Source organism: Cydia fagiglandana, chromosome 6 (genome assembly GCF_963556715.1).
Source record: "Cydia fagiglandana chromosome 6, ilCydFagi1.1, whole genome shotgun sequence".
In the NCBI taxonomy this organism is placed as follows: Eukaryota; Metazoa; Arthropoda; class Insecta; order Lepidoptera; family Tortricidae; genus Cydia; species Cydia fagiglandana.
The window spans coordinates 16,827,162-16,844,544 of NC_085937.1; the positions used below are offsets into that span (position 1 = coordinate 16,827,162).

Sequence of the window (17,383 nt, forward strand, 5' to 3'; positions counted from 1 at the left end):
TCCTAGACTTCCACAATATAACATAAATATATGCGTAGGTATACTGGTTGACACATACCTACAATAATATAAAAATCTGCTGGTCCAACTAGAGCTAGACTATAGGATTTCTTGTTTTTGTAAATCTCCAGGGTGCGTAGCCAACGTGCAATCGTTAACGCCCAGGTCCGTTATGTGACCTATAAGCATGACCTATCTGAGTCAGTGGCAACATAATGATAATGACGTATATATTATTCATTTTTGTTTGCATTATTCTTCATCTTATCATTTCTAGGTATTCCCTGTTTACTCAAACATGAATATGCCTGGGATGGATACCTAATCCATTTTTTAAGCAGGTTTTAAGTATAAATACTAGGTAACTATAGTATTTATTGGTTCAGTGCTTCAAAAACAAGCCGCTAGATCAGTCGCGTTAACTTATAAATATAAACATGTATATTGATAAGAGATACGGTGTTGTTTTAACATTCTTTTGCGGTAAGTTTCTACTTGGTATATTTTTATTTATTTTTGGTGGTTTCTATTTGTATAATTTTATTTAACCTTTTATATGTGTGTGGTGGTCAAAAATTGTGGGTTCACACCAAGGGCAGATCCTTCTTTATGGTCAGGGTGGTCACATTGGTCAAATTCTAAGTACTTAGTTATTTTACCGCAAATAAAACAAAAGGTTAAACCAATAGAACCAACTTTTACTATTTTTTATTTTAATTTATAAAGCATGGTATTAAAAATTTGCAGAAGTTTCTTACAATGTCGGCTTCAGATAATTACGTACCCCCCTGCATAGAAATTTGTATGCAAAGATGCTAAGCTAATCTAAATTGCTGATCACCTATGCTTTTTTGTGATCCTGAGACCCTTATATGTTTATTATTCTCATATCTGAGATTTAGAATAAATCAGTCTAATTCGAAACGTCAAACCTGTTTTACTCCACGCCACATAACAGACACATGCATTCGTGTTGTTTATCAGAACAAAAATAATAAATATTTGTCTCGGTGTTTCCATTCTGACATGCTTGAGTGTAAACAAGGTGTATCCGGGTAATTCCTAATCATTTCCTGACGCCGCGCAATTCCGAAAATGGATTTGGACTCTGGATTTTCGGGATTACCCGACATTCAGATATGATTCGAAACTACCCCAATACACCCTACCTACACTGAGAGAAAAGTACAACAAAAATACACATAGAATTACAAAAATAAACTTAATCCGGGGTTAGAGTTAACTAATAGGAACAAATTGACTTTTGCAATTTCTATTATTAGTTCTTGCAATTTCTATTATCTGTTTGTTGAAATTATATTTGGGATTACTGAGCTGTTTGTAGAAATAAATAAACTTTACAGAAATAGTGAAACGTCCATAATTATTACTAAAACTTCATTTTTTTACCACAGTACAGAACTGTTTTTTAATTCCTGGTGATGATTTTTCTCTCAGTGTATACCTATCCTATCCTTTCCTAGTGTATGTGTGTGTAACTTTGACCGCTAAAAACGTTGTCAATACTAATATCAACCTTAGCGCATTTTGATAAGGTTCATTAAAGGCGCGGCTTTCGAAGGGTGAAAAGTGTACACGGTCTATGTTGCATCAGGTACGATTTTCGACTCTATTGATCAGATGATAGAGTCGAAAAGTGGTAGACCACACTTTCTTGGCTGACTGTACGTATCTACATCGTCACGTTCTAAACATGGGAATGTTGCTTTCTCTCCAAGTGATAGTGGCCACAGCCTGCTGAAGCCCAAAGCAGAGTCGAACCAAGCGAGCTCTGCAGGGCATTTGTAATGACAAAGTGTGGCTATGTCATCATTAATGTCAAATTTCTATGAATGACGTTCCTAATGATTTTCCTTCATTTGATCTATTCAAATCAGTGGAAACTGTGCTTAGACGTACTCAATACGGTTTTTTCGTCAGTATCAAAAATATTAAAATTGCGAACACTTAATTTTCAGCAACACCACCAATAAATCAAACTAAAACAATACTCCCCAAGCCGATTGGTCATCGTGGGGATTGCGACCAATACCCTCCCACAAAACATTTATGGAAGAAATGGGAGGAGGCCTTTACCCAAACGGGATCCATACCTCACGAAAGGAGGAAAAACAACAGAAACAACAGCATAAAAACATATTTTAACAGAAACTAAAAAAGAGTTATGGAAATAAAGAGGCTATAATAATAATAATAATAGGTCCGGAACACCATTGTTCCGTGATGGGAAAGACATACAATAATAATAATTTTCAGTATCAGCGCTCGCAGCGCCACCGTCTCAGACTAAGGTGTATCGAACGGATTACACTTATAGCAAGCAGACTGATGCCTTCTACAAACTGCACACTGAGTCTCGTTCGACGGCGAAAGCCAGGGAGAAATGTGACACAGAAGGTGGGTATCAGGTCATACGGAAACGAAAATTGTATCATCTATTCCCGAGTGTATAATGAATGTAACGTCGCAGACGCCACAGCAGTAGAAAAGTGCTAGTTCCAAATATACTTATCCAGCTATTGATGCCAGCGCCCACACTGTTAACTGACAGTTCGTAAACCTTATTACAAAAGGCATAAGGTCCACCGATGGACAGTTGAGAGTGTTGCTGTTTGTAGATCAGAAACTTTCCAAAGTTGCGATATTTCCTCAAGCAGTAAATTCGGAAATCTCATATTTTTGTGTAGGAATCGTAATTTTCCATTGAGAAAATGGAAACTCGTATTTTCTTGTAAAATTTTCCTGAACATTTCAATAACTTCTTTTTAAGAAGGTTTTTTTGGCAACTTGCACATCCATTCCAGCTATTAATTTGATAAGGATTCCTATTTATTTAAAATGATTTTTATTCGTGTAAGTAACTACCAATATAATTGGAATTTAACATTGTGTAAACAAAAGACAAATTAATGCCTAAATCTATGTGTGACCTAGGTGCCAAACTGATGGTCCCTCTGCCACAAGATATCACGCAGCTTCACGCCATGTTAAAACGGTATCCGGACCTCGGGAACTACGTTCTGGTGGAGTCGGATAGACAAACGCACGACCCTGCTGGGAGCAGCGCCCATACAACCATTTCCAGTCGCCGTTACGACGCGGTGTAGACACATCTTGTGTCGACACCGTCTGTTTCGGTCACAATTCCAGTCGCAGAGTCGTCGCCGTGTCGACACAGTTACCAGAAATGGGGAAGGGTCGACACATGACACAAAGTGACATAAAGTGTGGTCGCCGTGTGCACACATTGTTACTAGTTTGCGACTACTTTATGCCAAAATCATTCGTTCATTTTGTTCCTGTCAAATGGAAACTGTCAGATGGAAAAATAGTTAAATAAAAATAAGTGACATTAATACGCCATCTCTAAAACGGATTACAAGACGTAATTATATATTGTTTGCATTTATATTACAATAGGACTTAAATTATTATGGGGAATTAAACTGCTCGAGTGATTTGATAAACTAAGTGTAATATAATCAACGCGCCACCACATTGTTTTAGTTTAGCCGGAAATGAAATTGTTTACTTCTCAGTGCCTGTGTTCATAAATATATTATTTGATGCATTTTTAGTACTTCGATGCGTATACTATACTTAAATAACAGAAATAACGCTTTACATACTACGAAACTTGTTAATTATGATGTATAAATATGGTTTAAGGCTGAGAAATATTGCAGTCACAAAGTAGTCGCAAATGTTTCGACTTTGTGTCGACTCTGTGTAGACACATGACACGCGCTGTCAAAAGTAATAACAAAGTTATTGGATTTGCAAAATGGCTCCTTGTGTTCATTTGTTTTCAGATATTCTCAAAGTGTAAAAATGCCGTGGTCAGAGATGGGACTTAATAGATTAACTGTTTATTCGACTAATTAATGGAATAAAAAAAGTTAATTCTCAAATTTTAATCACGATTAGTTTAGTCGACCTAACATAGATTGAAATTGAATTAATCTGATCATTAATCGAATAAATTATCGATTAAATCTCGGTTGGAAGTTGACAGGGGGCCATTTATGTACGTAAAAATAATAGAAATGTCTTGCATGCAGATGGTAGCCAAACACTTTGTCATAAAAGTCGAGATGGGTGTCGATTTATAGCTTTTAGGGAGTGCCGATTTCGAAAATGATGACCATTTTGGAATCCAAAATGGCCGCCATGCACTGTGTCATAAAAGTCGTCATGGATGTTGTTTTATACGTTTTAGGGGGCCCCAATTTTGAAAATGATGACCATTTTGGAGTCCAAAATGGCGGCCATGCACTATGCCATAAAAGTCGTCATGGGTGTCGTTTTATAGGTTTTAGGAGGCGCAGATTTCAAAAATGATGACCATTTTGGATTCCAAGATGGCGGCCATGCACTATGTCATAAAAGTCGTCATGGATGTCGTTTTATAGGTTTTAGGGGGCCCCGATTTAGAAAATGATGACCATTTTGAAATCCAATATGGCGGCCATGCACTATGTCATAAAAGTCGTCATGGGTGTCATTTTATAGGTTTTGGGGGGCGCAGATTTAAAAAATGATGACCATTTTGGATTCCAAGATGGCGGCCATGCACTATGTCATAAAAGTCGTCATGGATGTCGTTTTATAGGTTTTGGGGGGCGCAGATTTAGAAAATGATGACCATTTTGGAATCCAGAATGGCGGCCATGCACTATGTCATAAAAGTCGTCATGGGTGTCGTTTTATAGGTTTTGGGGGGCGCAGATTTCGAAAATGATGTCCATTTTGGAATCCAAAATTGCGGCCATGCACTATGTCATAAAAGTCGTCATGGATGTCGTTTTATAGGTTTTGGGGGGCTCCAATTTTGAAAATGATGACCATTTTGGAATCCAAAATGGCGGCCATGCACTATGCCATAAAAGTCGTCATGGGTGTCGTTTTATAGGTTTTGGGGGGCGCAGATTTAGAAAATGATGACCATTTTGGATTCCAAAATGGTGGCCATGCACTATGTCATATAAGTCGTCATGGGTATCGTTTTATAGGATTTAGGGGGCGCAGATTTCGAAAACGATGACCATTTTGGATTCCAAGATGGCGGCCATGCACTATGTCATAAAAGTCGTCATGGATGTCGTTTTATAGGTTTTAGGGGACGCAGATTTCGAAAATGATGGCCATTTTGGAATCCAAAATGGCGGCCATGCACTATGTCATAAAAGTCGTCATGGGTGTCGTTTTATAGGTTTTGGGGGGCGCAGATTTAGAAAATGATGACCATTTTGGATTCCAAAATGGTGGCCATGCACTATGTCATAAAAGTCGTCATGGATGTCGTTTTATAGGTTTTGGGGGGCGCAGATTTAGAAAATGATGACCATTTTGGAATCCAGAATGGCGGCCATGCACTATGTCATAAAAGTCGTCATGGGTGTCGTTTTATAGGTTTTGGGGGGCGCATATTTCGAAAATGATAACCATTTTCGATTCCCAAATGGCGGCCATGCACTATGTCATAAAATTCGTCATGGATGTCGTTTTATGGGTTTTAGGGGGCCCCGATTTAGAAAATGATGACCATTTTGTAATCCAGAATGGCGGCCATGCACTATGTCATAAAAGTCGTCATGGGTGTCGTTTTATAGGTTTTGGGGGGCGCAGATTTCGAAAATGATGACCATTTTGGAATCCAAAATGGCGGCCATGCACTATGTCATAAAAGTCGTCATGGATGTCGTTTTATAGGTTTTGGGGGGCTCCAATTTTGAAAATGATGACCATTTTGGAATCCAAAATGGCGGCCATGCACTATGCCATAAAAGTCGTCATGGGTGTCGTTTTATAGGTTTTGGGGGGCGCAGATTTAGAAAATGATGACCATTTTGGATTCCAAAATGGTGGCCATGCACTATGTCATATAAGTCGTCATGGGTGTCGTTTTATAGGATTTAGGGGGCGCAGATTTCGAAAACGATGACCATTTTGGATTCCAAGATGGCGGCCATGCACTATGTCATAAAAGTCGTCATGGATGTCGTTTTATAGGTTTTAGGGGACGCAGATTTCGAAAATGATGGCCATTTTGGAATCCAAAATGGCGGCCATGCACTATGTCATAAAAGTCGTCATGGGTGTCGTTTTATAGGTTTTGGGGGGCGCAGATTTAGAAAATGATGACCATTTTGGATTCCAAAATGGTGGCCATGCACTATGTCATATAAGTCGTCATGGGTGTCGTTTTATAGGTTTTAGGGGGCGCAGATTTCGAAAACGATGACCATTTTGGATTCCAAGATGGCGGCCATGCACTATGTCATAAAAGTCGTCATGGATGTCGTTTTATAGGTTTTAGGGAGCGCAGATTTCGAAAATAATAACTATTTTGGAATCCAAGATGGCGGCCATGCACTATGTTAAAAGTCGATATGGATGTCGTTTTGTTGGTCATGGTCATCATTTTCGAAATCTGCTTTTCCTAACACCTATAAATCAACATCTATGACGGCTTATATGACAAAGTGACGTGTGCGCCGATTAAGAAATGATCGGCGGCGGCGTCTGCCAAAAAATAGGCGGCGGCGGCGTGTTTTCGGCGTGAAATCGGCGTGACCTTGACTTTAAGGTTTCTTAAGAAAAATCATTAATTTGTTGTTTTTCTTGAAAATTTGATCTATGCAGGTTGCTGGTCAGTGAACTACGTATAGTTTGAATATGCTGTGAGTAAAATAGGGTTTGTAAATGAATATAGGATAGGTATAATAACTTGATTTGCCTAACACTGGCTTGCATTAATCAATCAATCAATCAATCAAGCATTTTATTCGTGGTAAACTTAAAGCTAAGATTACATACAAAAGTATTTAACTAAAAACTACAGATATTAAAAAAATTGGTAAAAGTTTACCACGAAAATGGGCTCGCCTCAGCATAATACTGACCCGAAAGTCAGAGCTGATCTTCCGGCGAGACCATTTTGAGGGCATTAAGAAGTTACCTGGTCCCAATGACCTTCGATCCGATCTATAACTCTCCGTTTTCTCAAGCTTTCCATGGCATGTCCTATTAAAAATGACAGAACTCCACATATCCTTGAAATTTGCTAGACATAGTGGACTGCTATGGCTTCTTTTTAATGGTTTTGTTGGCGCACAGGCTCACTGAGACGTATCTTCTTTCTCGTTTTCTCATTGCTGAGGATCGTGACATGTAATTTATCTCCATTTCATGCGGTCATAAGCCGTATGGACTGCACGGTGCAGATTGCTGCAAGCCAACCTCTTCATAGCGTTCGACCATCTCACACATGCTCCAACCCAAGCATGTTTGCCATTCATTCGGCTTTAAATTCATGTGTTTCTCCACATAATACGTTGGATAATATGTCCGAATAAACTAACGGCTCACCTATGGCATGTTGGGAAGAGCTGAGTGGCGATATAGAGCTCTCTGAGAATGGAGGGGTTTGTTCTCCTAGCTGTCCAAGGTATAAGCAGCAGTTTTCATTCGTTCGTTAACAGTAGACGGTGAATATACTTAGGAATCTTAGGATTACTCATTTGGTGTTTACTTTAATTGGTGTGTCAAATAGTTTCTACAACTGGCTGTTCAGTTTCATTTAATTAACAATTGATGTATATTTGACAACTGTAACATAAATAATGCAAAAAAACCATATTGTAATCGAAAAACTAACTTGGAATAGCTAATTAACAACACTCAAGGTCACGCCGATTTCACGCCGATCATTTATCGGCGGCGGCGGCGTGGTCAAAAAGCCCGGCGGCGGCGGCGCGCCGGCGCGGCGCACACGTCTACACGGCAGACATCTTGGAATCCAAAATGGTCATCATTTTCGAATTCTGCACTCCCTAAAACCTATAAAACGATATCCATGACGACTTTTATGACAAAATACGTAGCCGCCATCTTGGAATATAAAATGATCATAGTTTTCGAATTCTGCACTCCCTAAAACCTATAAATCGACATCCGTGACGACGCAAGTTATCTTTATTTTCAGATCTAACAAATTGCTACAGAATACAAAGGACAAAAAAAGAAGCGAGGAGGTAATGAAACAAGCAAAAATACAGATGATTCCTCGACGCAATTGGATGCTTCTTAAATTGTGTCCAGATTTTTTTGTCATAAAAGTTTTTATTTTTCACATATTACTCTCACAAGTTCCGTGACATTTCGACCTTGTAATTTTTTAAGTAAATGTTTTTGTTTATCTATGAGGATCTCACTAGAATAATATAATCAAGGTATGTTTATATTTGATGATTGAAATAGTAACGCAAAAAAAAATATATTTGTGTTTATATTCCTGCCGAAGACTTTTATTTTTCCTTTTCCTTCTACACAAGTTTGGTCAAGTAATAAGAATTTAGGGCTCTCAATTTTATTTTGACTTCTACAACAGTAAAGCTACGAGGCCATGTTTGGTATCGTTTTCGTATAAATGCGCAGTACCAAATTTAGTTATGGTATCACATTGACACCATTCCAAAGTAAAAACATATAAACTTACTTTCTTTTAAACTCCTCTTCACGCTTAAACTGCTGAACAGTTTTAATTTAAATTTAGTACACATATATTTTGAGTCCCGAGACAGGACATAAAAAGTTATCTCAAAAATCATCCTTTAAAGGTGTGAAATGAGGTGTAGGGGGGAATTCAGAATTGACTTCTTGAAGTTAATACTGTTTAAGTTTAGGTTTGAAGTCATGTTTTTTTTATCATTTTTAACTAAATCAAAGATGTAGACCATCCCAAATTTAATATAAATCGGTTCAGCGGTTATTGATTTCCCGTACAAATTTCCACGCCACTTTTCACACCTTCAAAAGGTTGCTTGGTTATAAGATCTATCCTATGTCCTGTTCCGGGACGCAAACTATTTCTATACCAAATTTCAACGAAATCGGTTCAGCGGTTAAGCGTCAAGAGGAGTTTAAAAAAAACCGGCCAAGTGCGAGTCGGACGAGCGTATTAAGGGTTCCGTACATTAAGTCCGACGCGCGCTTAACTGCACATTTCTAATAGGTTTTCCTGTCATCTATAGGTAAAGAACTATTTTGTGTATTCAGACGGACAGACATACAGACGCACGAGTGATCCTATAAGGATTCCGTTTTTTGCTTTTGAGGTACGGAACCCTAAAAAGATTTTTTTTAATTTTGTGGAATGGTGTCAATGTGATACCTTAAATGGATTCAGCAACCCAGATTTATACGAAAACGATACCATACACGGCCTAGCACCTTCACTGATGTAGATATATCAAGATAATATTGAGAGCCCTAAATAAACTTTCAAGAGCGGATATCTCAAAAACTATTCAACATATCGAAAAAATTGACTGAATAAACTTGTAACAAATTAAATTAACTTTCATTTTGTATAAGTGGCCATGTCGCTAAGATGCATAGTTTCCGAGATATAATCGAAAAACCGGAAAATGGGACCATCAAAGCCCCCTCTCTTCCCCCTGCTCAAGGGCTACGGCCGGGGACTTTTGATATGTTCACCTCCTAACTTGTCCAAACCAAGTTACAGAGTCAAAAATTGTGTTCCGAGCATTTCCCTCTACAACGTTTTGGAGCATTCGTTGGCTGACCTAAGTAGCTTATTGCATTTCTTTAAAAACTTTTCTGTAAAAGGTTGACGGGTGTTGGGTGTTTATATGGTTTTCATTTGCATCGCCCATGATGACTTACTAGAATTACTTACGAGCACACGAGACACTAATAGTAGTTTGACAAACCTTGGTTTTCAAGAGGTATTTTATATTGACATTTGCTGTCACAAATTTTCTGTCAGATTTAGTCGCAAACCGCACGCAAAGTGCACACAAATGTGTCGACACCTTGTTACGGAAAAGTGTACACACGGCGACGACACTTTGTTTCGAAACAATTCTAGACACGTTGTGTGGACTCTGTTACGACACATCTGACATTTAGTTACCACTTTGATGATTCTGCGACTGGAATGGTTATATGGGCGGGGAAGTGCCAATGGTTCCAAGTAAGTATACCTTCATATTGGTTTTACGTAAGTACTTAATTAAGAATTGGAATTCTGTTTCGACTGACTTCAAATTTTACACTTATTTTGACCCAAGTAAGGCCCACTGGCTGATCTAAGAAACGTACCTATAGTTCGTTTTTTTAGCATTAGAATTAGAAATAAGGTAAACAATCTTGATGTGTCTTTTAATTGAAAAACACATTTTAAAAATAAATTACGGCAAATATGTAACAATTATGAATCTAATACGATCATTTATATTCTTCTGCTTTCATAAGTAATAGTTTTTGATTTTTAAAAAGCGTTTTTCAATTAAAAGACATGTCAAGATCGCTTACCTTCTTGCAAGTTCTTTCTAATGCTAAAAAAACGAACTATAAAGTGATAACGCTTTGCTCTCTTTCTGAACATAGGTAACTTACTCTTAGTCGATCGGCTAAGATTGCCGACGACGTGCATAATTCGGTAGTCGGTACGCATCTCAAATAGATAATCTGAATGGATGATTGAAACTGAAAGGGCACGTAAACTAATTGAACAGTTCAATCACGTATGTTTGTTATTGGACTACCACGATGGAGCTTGATCATGTGAAATATAGTTAATCCATTTTATTTCTCAAAAGCATATATTTTCAGTGGATTCGGAACCCGCATACGAATTAATGGAATGCGAAGTGGTGACTCGCAATGGCGATGTCGAATCTACCGGGTGCTGGCGAGATGCGCCTTTCATTTGCAAAGTGGATGCTGCCAGTGCGCCGTACGATGAACAATGCGGTACTTATGGCAAAGGTACTCTATATTATTTACCTACTTATGTTATATAACAAGAAGTTATTTACTTTCTTTTTTCAATATTTTTGTACGTCCGGTTCAAAATTTAGAGGGACTTTTACTGGACTTTCGGAATTATTCTCTTAATTAAAAACCTTATTAAAAAACTTATAAATATTTTTAATGGCCTATCCAATGATATGCTAGAATTAGGTAAACATATTTTTTTTTCCTTTTGTACTTTTATGACTGAAATGATAATCTTACGAGTAGGTATACCTACTTAATCGTTATAGATTACATACCCAAGAAGACGGTGGGCAGCTGCTACAAGGTCCCAAAAATCGTGTACTCGTGGAACGAGGCATACGCGGAGTGCGAGGCCGAGGGCGCACATCTGGTGGTACTCAACTCTGAAGCTGAACATGAGGTGAGATAAATATATCCAACTGTAGATTACATGCCGATTGCTGGTAGTAGAAGACCATTATGATCGTGTACTCTTGGAACGAGGCACACGCGGAGTGCGAGGCCGAGGGCGCACATCTGGTGGTACTCAACTCTGAAGCTGAACATGAGGTGACATAAATATATCCAACTGTAGATTACATGCCGAATGCTGCTACAAGACCAGTATGGTCGTGTAACTACTCGTTGAACGAGGCACACGCGGAGTGCGAGGCCGAGGGCACGCGTCTGGTGGTGGTCAATTCAAAAGCAGAACATGAGGTGATGTCATATGGGTAGGTAATAAGGGGATATTTTAAATGTTTTTTGACTGTGAACTAGAGGTTATTGCTTTTCTGACTCAACGAAAAGGCAAGAAACTTTAGTAGGTACTTACTTAAGATTCGTAATACAATTTGTTTGATTTGTTTTATGGTTTCTTATGGTTTATTTTTAACGTGACATGGATATATGCAATTTGAACCTTACGTTCTAGGTGGTGAAGACCATAATGGATACTGCCGCTCCGGTGAGGGGTTCCAAGACAACCTACTTCTTTTTCGCCGGCATCCGGGCCAACCACCCCACGGACGGCACGCCGAGGGTCTTCAAGACTATCTCGAGTACGTTCAGTATTTTATAGCTAAAGAATTATTACAAGCTTTTATTTAGTTTCACCTGACCGTTGTCTGTCTGTCGGTCTGTAATCAAATCTTGTAAGTTAAATTTGATCCACTTCCCGGTTTCCGATTGAGCTGAAATTTTGCATGCATGTATAAATGGGATGACAATGCAATATTATGGTACCATCGAGCTGATCTGATGATGGAGACAGGAGGTGGCCATAGGAACTCTGTGATGAAACAACGCAACCTGATTGTGTTAGGGGTTTTTAGAATTGTCTCGATGAGTATTAGTTATCTGTCGTAAGAAAAGTACAGTCAGCGATAAAAGCTTGTACCGAAAATGAAATTGCCATTGAATTGTTTTGCCAAAAACTTATTTTGAAGAGCAAGTTAGAAGCGACGAAAGAGCTTATAGACGGTCTTCCTCAAATTAACCTTAAAACAAATGCTTGAGATACAGTTTAACAGTTATCTGGGAAATTTAAGAAGTCAATGTTTTGTAAAGTTTGTCCAGCAAACCATAATCAAGTATTTTAATTTTAACGGCATTGTCATTTATTGTAATGAAATGAATTCCAGACCAAACCCTCGAAGAGGCGGGCTACTTCCAGTGGAGCGACAACGAGCCCAACAACTACCAGGACGCGGAGTACTGCGGCTCCTTGTTCAAGAACGACGGCAAATATAACGATCTCAACTGCTCCCACGAGTATGCCTTTATATGTGAGAAAGAGGCGCAGATACTTTAAAGTTTAAACGAACGTGTTCTCCATATTTGAATCCTTGTATTAAATATTTTCATGTATTCATGGCTTTCATTCCCTTACTGAGCAATTCTCAAAAAGTTTGTACATTTCGATCACATCTTAGATTTTTATAAAAATTGGTATACTGGTAAAGTACACGAAGCTGAACAACTTCCACCACATTTCCCAAAATGTCCCAGAAACTTTCTAAGAAACATTCCTTTTTTGTTACCAGATGCCAGATGTCCTTACAACATTTGGTAACAAAAAAGGAATGTTTTACAACGTAAGGTGTTACTGTACATTTACGAATATACATATATATCAGCTTCCTAGGAAGCTGATATATAGCATAGAGTGCAGATTCCTGAAAAAAGGAAAAGAGAGAAGATGAGGTTGTGTGTGCAAAACGCGTGATGGGGGAAACTAAAAGTTATTATGGTTTATGACTGGGCTAAATGGATATTTTTCCGCCTATCAGTCAAAATAATAACAAGCAGAATTAATAACAAGGCACCTACTCGTAAATTGAGTCACTTTTATCAAATACCAACTTTATTCTCCGAAGCTATTTTAGGCTTTCAAAGTATAAGATAACAGCTTTGTGCCCGAACATGTTCGGAAATAGAAGGCCAATTACTTACTAGGAATAGAAAGAACATATTGTGGGTCCTGGGACCCGTTTCTCAAAAGCTTGCAATTTGTATTACAAGCGGGGTGTCACTTTTGATAGCTTTTGTTAGAAAGGGACTTCTGCTTGTATTATAAGTTACAAGCTTTTGAGAAACGGGCCCGGTGTAAACCCACGCAGCAGTTCCCAGTAATCATTATCGCAAGCATAAGGTCATGTAAGTATTAAGTATAGGTATAAACAACATGCGTCCTTTAAATTGATAACATTATCATACCTATTACTTATGCTGTGCTATATTCGTGTTATGTTCAAGTTATTGCATTTAGTTAGAATAATTCTTTGCTCACGGACAGTAGTGATAGAAGATTTAAGAAAATGGATTATTTATTTACAATTTTGGCTTTTGGCGTTGGTAAGTTTAATTAATAATTTGTTCAACACATAATTTAATATGCCTGGTAAATTAAAGAGTGTTTATGACAATTTAAAACTTGACTAATTCCATTGTGAATCGAGAATTCAAGTGATTTGTTTGAGTATACCTACTTCGGCATAATATGGCGAACTTTCATCTTATTTACCTGTAGAAAAGTTTGATTAGGTTGTACTTATTTAATTTGTCAATGGAATATAAATTCAGTGTATTCTGCTTAGAATCTGGAGGCCCTTTGTTCGAATCCTGGTCGTATATTACCAAAAACGGAATTAAAACAACGAAATATCAACTTGCTAGTCAATCATTGCTAAATCGATATTAGTTACTTAGGTTCAGATAGTTAGATACTTGAGTATTGTTGAGTTGCATGTATTAAAAATGTATTAATAATCCGCGAAATAACAACACTTAATTATTTCGTGGACTATAGTTCGTTTTTTTAGCATTAGAAAGAACTTCGCAGAAGTAAGCTTGTGGTTCCAAATCCGGCACTTTTAACGGTAATAAATTGAAGTAAATTATATGTATTGACCGTGCTACATTAGATAATTCAATAATTATTAAGAATTAAAGAGGCTGATAGAAACTGTACGCTTACTTCTGTGGAGTTCTTTCTAATGCTAAAAAAAACGAACTATAGCAGAGTAAGATTTTGGGGTTCCGTCAATTAACACCCGATTCTATTATCAAAAACAGCACTAGCAACCGCCGAATCTCCAGCTATCAGCAAGCAATACCGCTCAGACTACACCTACGATAGAAACACCGACTCTTTCTACAAGATGCACACAGAGCAGGCCTCGACAGAACGCGCGCACACCACATGCAGGGCCGAAGGCGCGCGGCTCATGTCGCCGGAGTCCGAACAAGACCTAGCACTGATACACGGCATGTTTAAAAAGTTCCCGGATATCGGGAGACTGGTGCTTGTAGATGGGAATGGGATAGGTCACGATGAGGCTGATGAGGACGAGGAACCCATTATTAAAAGTAAGTATTCTACACATTTTTTATAATGATGGAAAATAAGATACCGCCAAAATATAAATATACAAATTTAGTTTCCTACAAGACAATGAATAAAATTGTATTCATTTGTCTTGTTGGCACTCTTCTTCTACATACAAGCTTGTGTACAAAAATAGTAGGTAAAAAATGTATACTTTTGCGTTTTTGAGACCTAAGTATGTTTGTGATTTTTTCTAACGAGCGAAAGTTGTTTAATCAAGTTTCTAATCGATGATTATGTTATTGATATTATTTACTACAGAATGGCCTCAAGATTGCTATACATATTTTTGCCAACCTTATTATGATCTAAAAAAGCGCCACGAGTTTTCACAAACTGCTGGCTGAACCTGTTCCACCAGAAGTTTGTCTCGTGTTTTTAGTATTTTTTTTTAATTTAGTCGTTAACTGCAATATTGGTGACATCTTTCTCAGTGGAAGAGGAAACCGACTACGGCCCACGACGCCGGTGCGAAGTGGTGAATAGGGAAGGACAGATTGAGAGCTCCATGTGCTACTTCGAGCTGCCGTTTATTTGCAAAGTGAACGCCAAGGAAGCGCCTTACAACGAAGAATGCGGGACTTATTCTAATGGTAAGTTATTGTAGTTAGATAAGACTTTAACGAGTGTAAACTATATCATATATGTTAAGTACCTTTGAAAATTTTAGCCGGTAGATAATTAACTAACGCTGTCTAAGTAAGGCATTTTAGTCGAGGCATTTCATGATGTTAGCATTGCTTATCGATGGAAACTATTAAGTTACTTCTTAACAAAAAATCTAACTTACAGATTACGTCTCCAAGATCTCTCTCACTGGAAGTTGCTACCGGATAGCCAATATAAAAGCTAACTGGAACGAAGCATACGCTAACTGCCAAGCCGAGGGGGGCCACTTGGCCATCTTGAATAACGAGGGCGAGTTCGAAATCGTCAAGAGTCTGCTGGACAAAACGCCAAGGAGTGTTGAGGATTGGCAGTTCTTTGTTGGCGTGCGTGCGGAGGAGAAGAAGTCTCCGATAATATTTAGAACCATTTTCAGTAAGTACTTACTTATGATATCTTAATTGTCTTTCCATTGGAATGAACTCGCGGCCTGATTCTAATTTTAATAAACCTCAATAATTTGATCTCGATAGGTTTATGGATTGGATCTGTCGGTATAAAAATTTTAATCAGGCTGTAAAAGTCATATAAGTAATTGGATAAATAATAGCTTGCTTTTGCTGGGTAACCCTAACTAGGCCCAGTCTAACCTAACTTTGCATCGACTTAACCAAACAAAGTGAGGAGTGTCATTAGTTAATAACGTGGTAAACTCTTTGATCTATTGCATTAAACCGCACACTGAAGGCGCCATAAAAATGTTTCAGAGCGCTACAATGTTTATTTCTTTTTATTGGAAAAAGGTAAGCTTTTGACTACAATCTCCTACCTAATTGTAAGTGCCGATGCAGTCTAGGATGGAGCATGTTTATCTAAAAGATGTTTATTCACTCTCGATTTAAAATGATTCAAGTTATAGTGGACTGGGAATAGATTTGCAGGAAGCGAGTTCCGCTCCTTAGCTTAGTTGTTTATCTATTATCAATATTATCATCAGTAGCATTGAATATATCATATATCTAAAAATGGTACTAGTTCAGCGGTGTCACTCACGAATTCGAGCCAATCGTGCAGTCTAACGCAACTAATCGCGCGCGTAATGCGAACTCTTCAACTAATCGCGTTGTAGCGGTGCCACACCGCTGTACTGGCCCTATTCATGCCTCATTCTTATTACCCGTAAGGCCAGTCTTTCAATATCTACGACACTATCAATGATCAGTAGATCATCTCAGCCATAAGACGTCCACTGCTGAACATAGGCCTCCCCCTTGGACCTCCAACGTGCCGGTTGGAAGCGACCCGCATCCAGCGTCTTCAGGCGACCTTAACAAGGTCGTCTGTCCATCTTGTGGGTGGACGTCCTACACTGCGCTTGCTAGTCCGTGGTCTCCACTCGAGCACTTTTCGACCCCATCGGCCATCTTCTCTGCGTGCATGTGGCCTGCCCATTGCCACTTCATTGCATTGATCAGTAGATAAAGCAGTATTAAATGTTTTCAGATCAAACTCTAGAGCAGGTCGGGTACGCGCCTTGGGACAACAACGAGCCAAACAACTCGTTCGGCATCGAGTACTGCGTCTCGCTCCTCAGGACCACGGGCAAATACAACGACACCGTGTGCCGCAACCGATACTCCTATGTCTGCGAGAAAGAGCGCAGTGTTTGAATACTGTATTTCGTCATTAATGTTATCATTATTTACAGACACATTTTATGGCATTTTCGGTGCAGCGGAGTGGTGTTAACCTTAATATCTTTAATACCCTTAATTTCAACCCTAATGTATAAAGCGTTAATTACGTTAATATATAACCTTAATTTACCATTTCAGTTAGAATTATCTATGACCAATTCCGTTAAGACCACTCCGCTGCACCAAAAATGGTATAAAATTTACGATGTCTGATTGTTAATTTATTACTGCTCATTTAGTTTAGTCTGAAAATACAATTTGTCAGTAGAAAGAAAGCGCATTTTTTTAAATTTTTAGTTCTAGTCTAGCGCTCGCGCGTACTCGTATGGTATCTTTCCCGCCATTCTACTGACAAGAAAGTGGCTTCTCCTTCATGAATTCA

General features: G+C 38.4%; 2 protein-coding genes across 2 annotated transcripts; both read left to right on the top strand.

Moving 5' to 3' along the window:
• Positions 1-391: 391 nt before the first annotated feature.
• Positions 392-12,652, top strand: LOC134665519 (uncharacterized). The gene is made up of 8 exons (XM_063522494.1): positions 392-483; positions 2,278-2,418; positions 2,956-3,105; positions 9,989-10,021; positions 10,663-10,818; positions 11,097-11,230; positions 11,744-11,870; positions 12,453-12,652. Exons 1-8 carry the CDS (start codon positions 438-440, stop codon positions 12,620-12,622), a joined length of 957 nt encoding a protein of 318 aa, XP_063378564.1. The 5' UTR covers positions 392-437; the 3' UTR covers positions 12,623-12,652.
• An 897-nt stretch (positions 12,653-13,549) lies between these two features.
• LOC134665609 (C-type lectin BML-2-like) lies at positions 13,550-17,029 on the top strand. Its single transcript, XM_063522575.1, has 5 exons — positions 13,550-13,665; positions 14,386-14,679; positions 15,133-15,291; positions 15,491-15,739; positions 16,808-17,029. Exons 1-5 carry the CDS (start codon positions 13,629-13,631, stop codon positions 16,972-16,974), a joined length of 906 nt encoding a protein of 301 aa, XP_063378645.1. The 5' UTR covers positions 13,550-13,628; the 3' UTR covers positions 16,975-17,029.
• The last annotated feature ends 354 nt before the right edge of the window (positions 17,030-17,383 follow it).

Coding starts and splice junctions, on each gene's coding strand:
- LOC134665609 (XM_063522575.1), top strand. CDS start 13,629: ATGGATTATTTATTTACAATTTTGGCTTTTGGCGTTG. Junction 15,292..15,490: donor ATGCGGGACTTATTCTAATG/GTAAGTTATTGT, acceptor TCTAACTTACAG/ATTACGTCTCCAAGATCTCT. Junction 15,740..16,807: donor AATATTTAGAACCATTTTCA/GTAAGTACTTAC, acceptor AAATGTTTTCAG/ATCAAACTCTAGAGCAGGTC.
- LOC134665519 (XM_063522494.1), top strand. CDS start 438: ATGTATATTGATAAGAGATACGGTGTTGTTTTAACATTCTTTTGCG. Junction 484..2,277: donor TGTTTTAACATTCTTTTGCG/GTAAGTTTCTAC, acceptor AATAATTTTCAG/TATCAGCGCTCGCAGCGCCA. Junction 2,419..2,955: donor GGAGAAATGTGACACAGAAG/GTGGGTATCAGG, acceptor TGTGTGACCTAG/GTGCCAAACTGATGGTCCCT.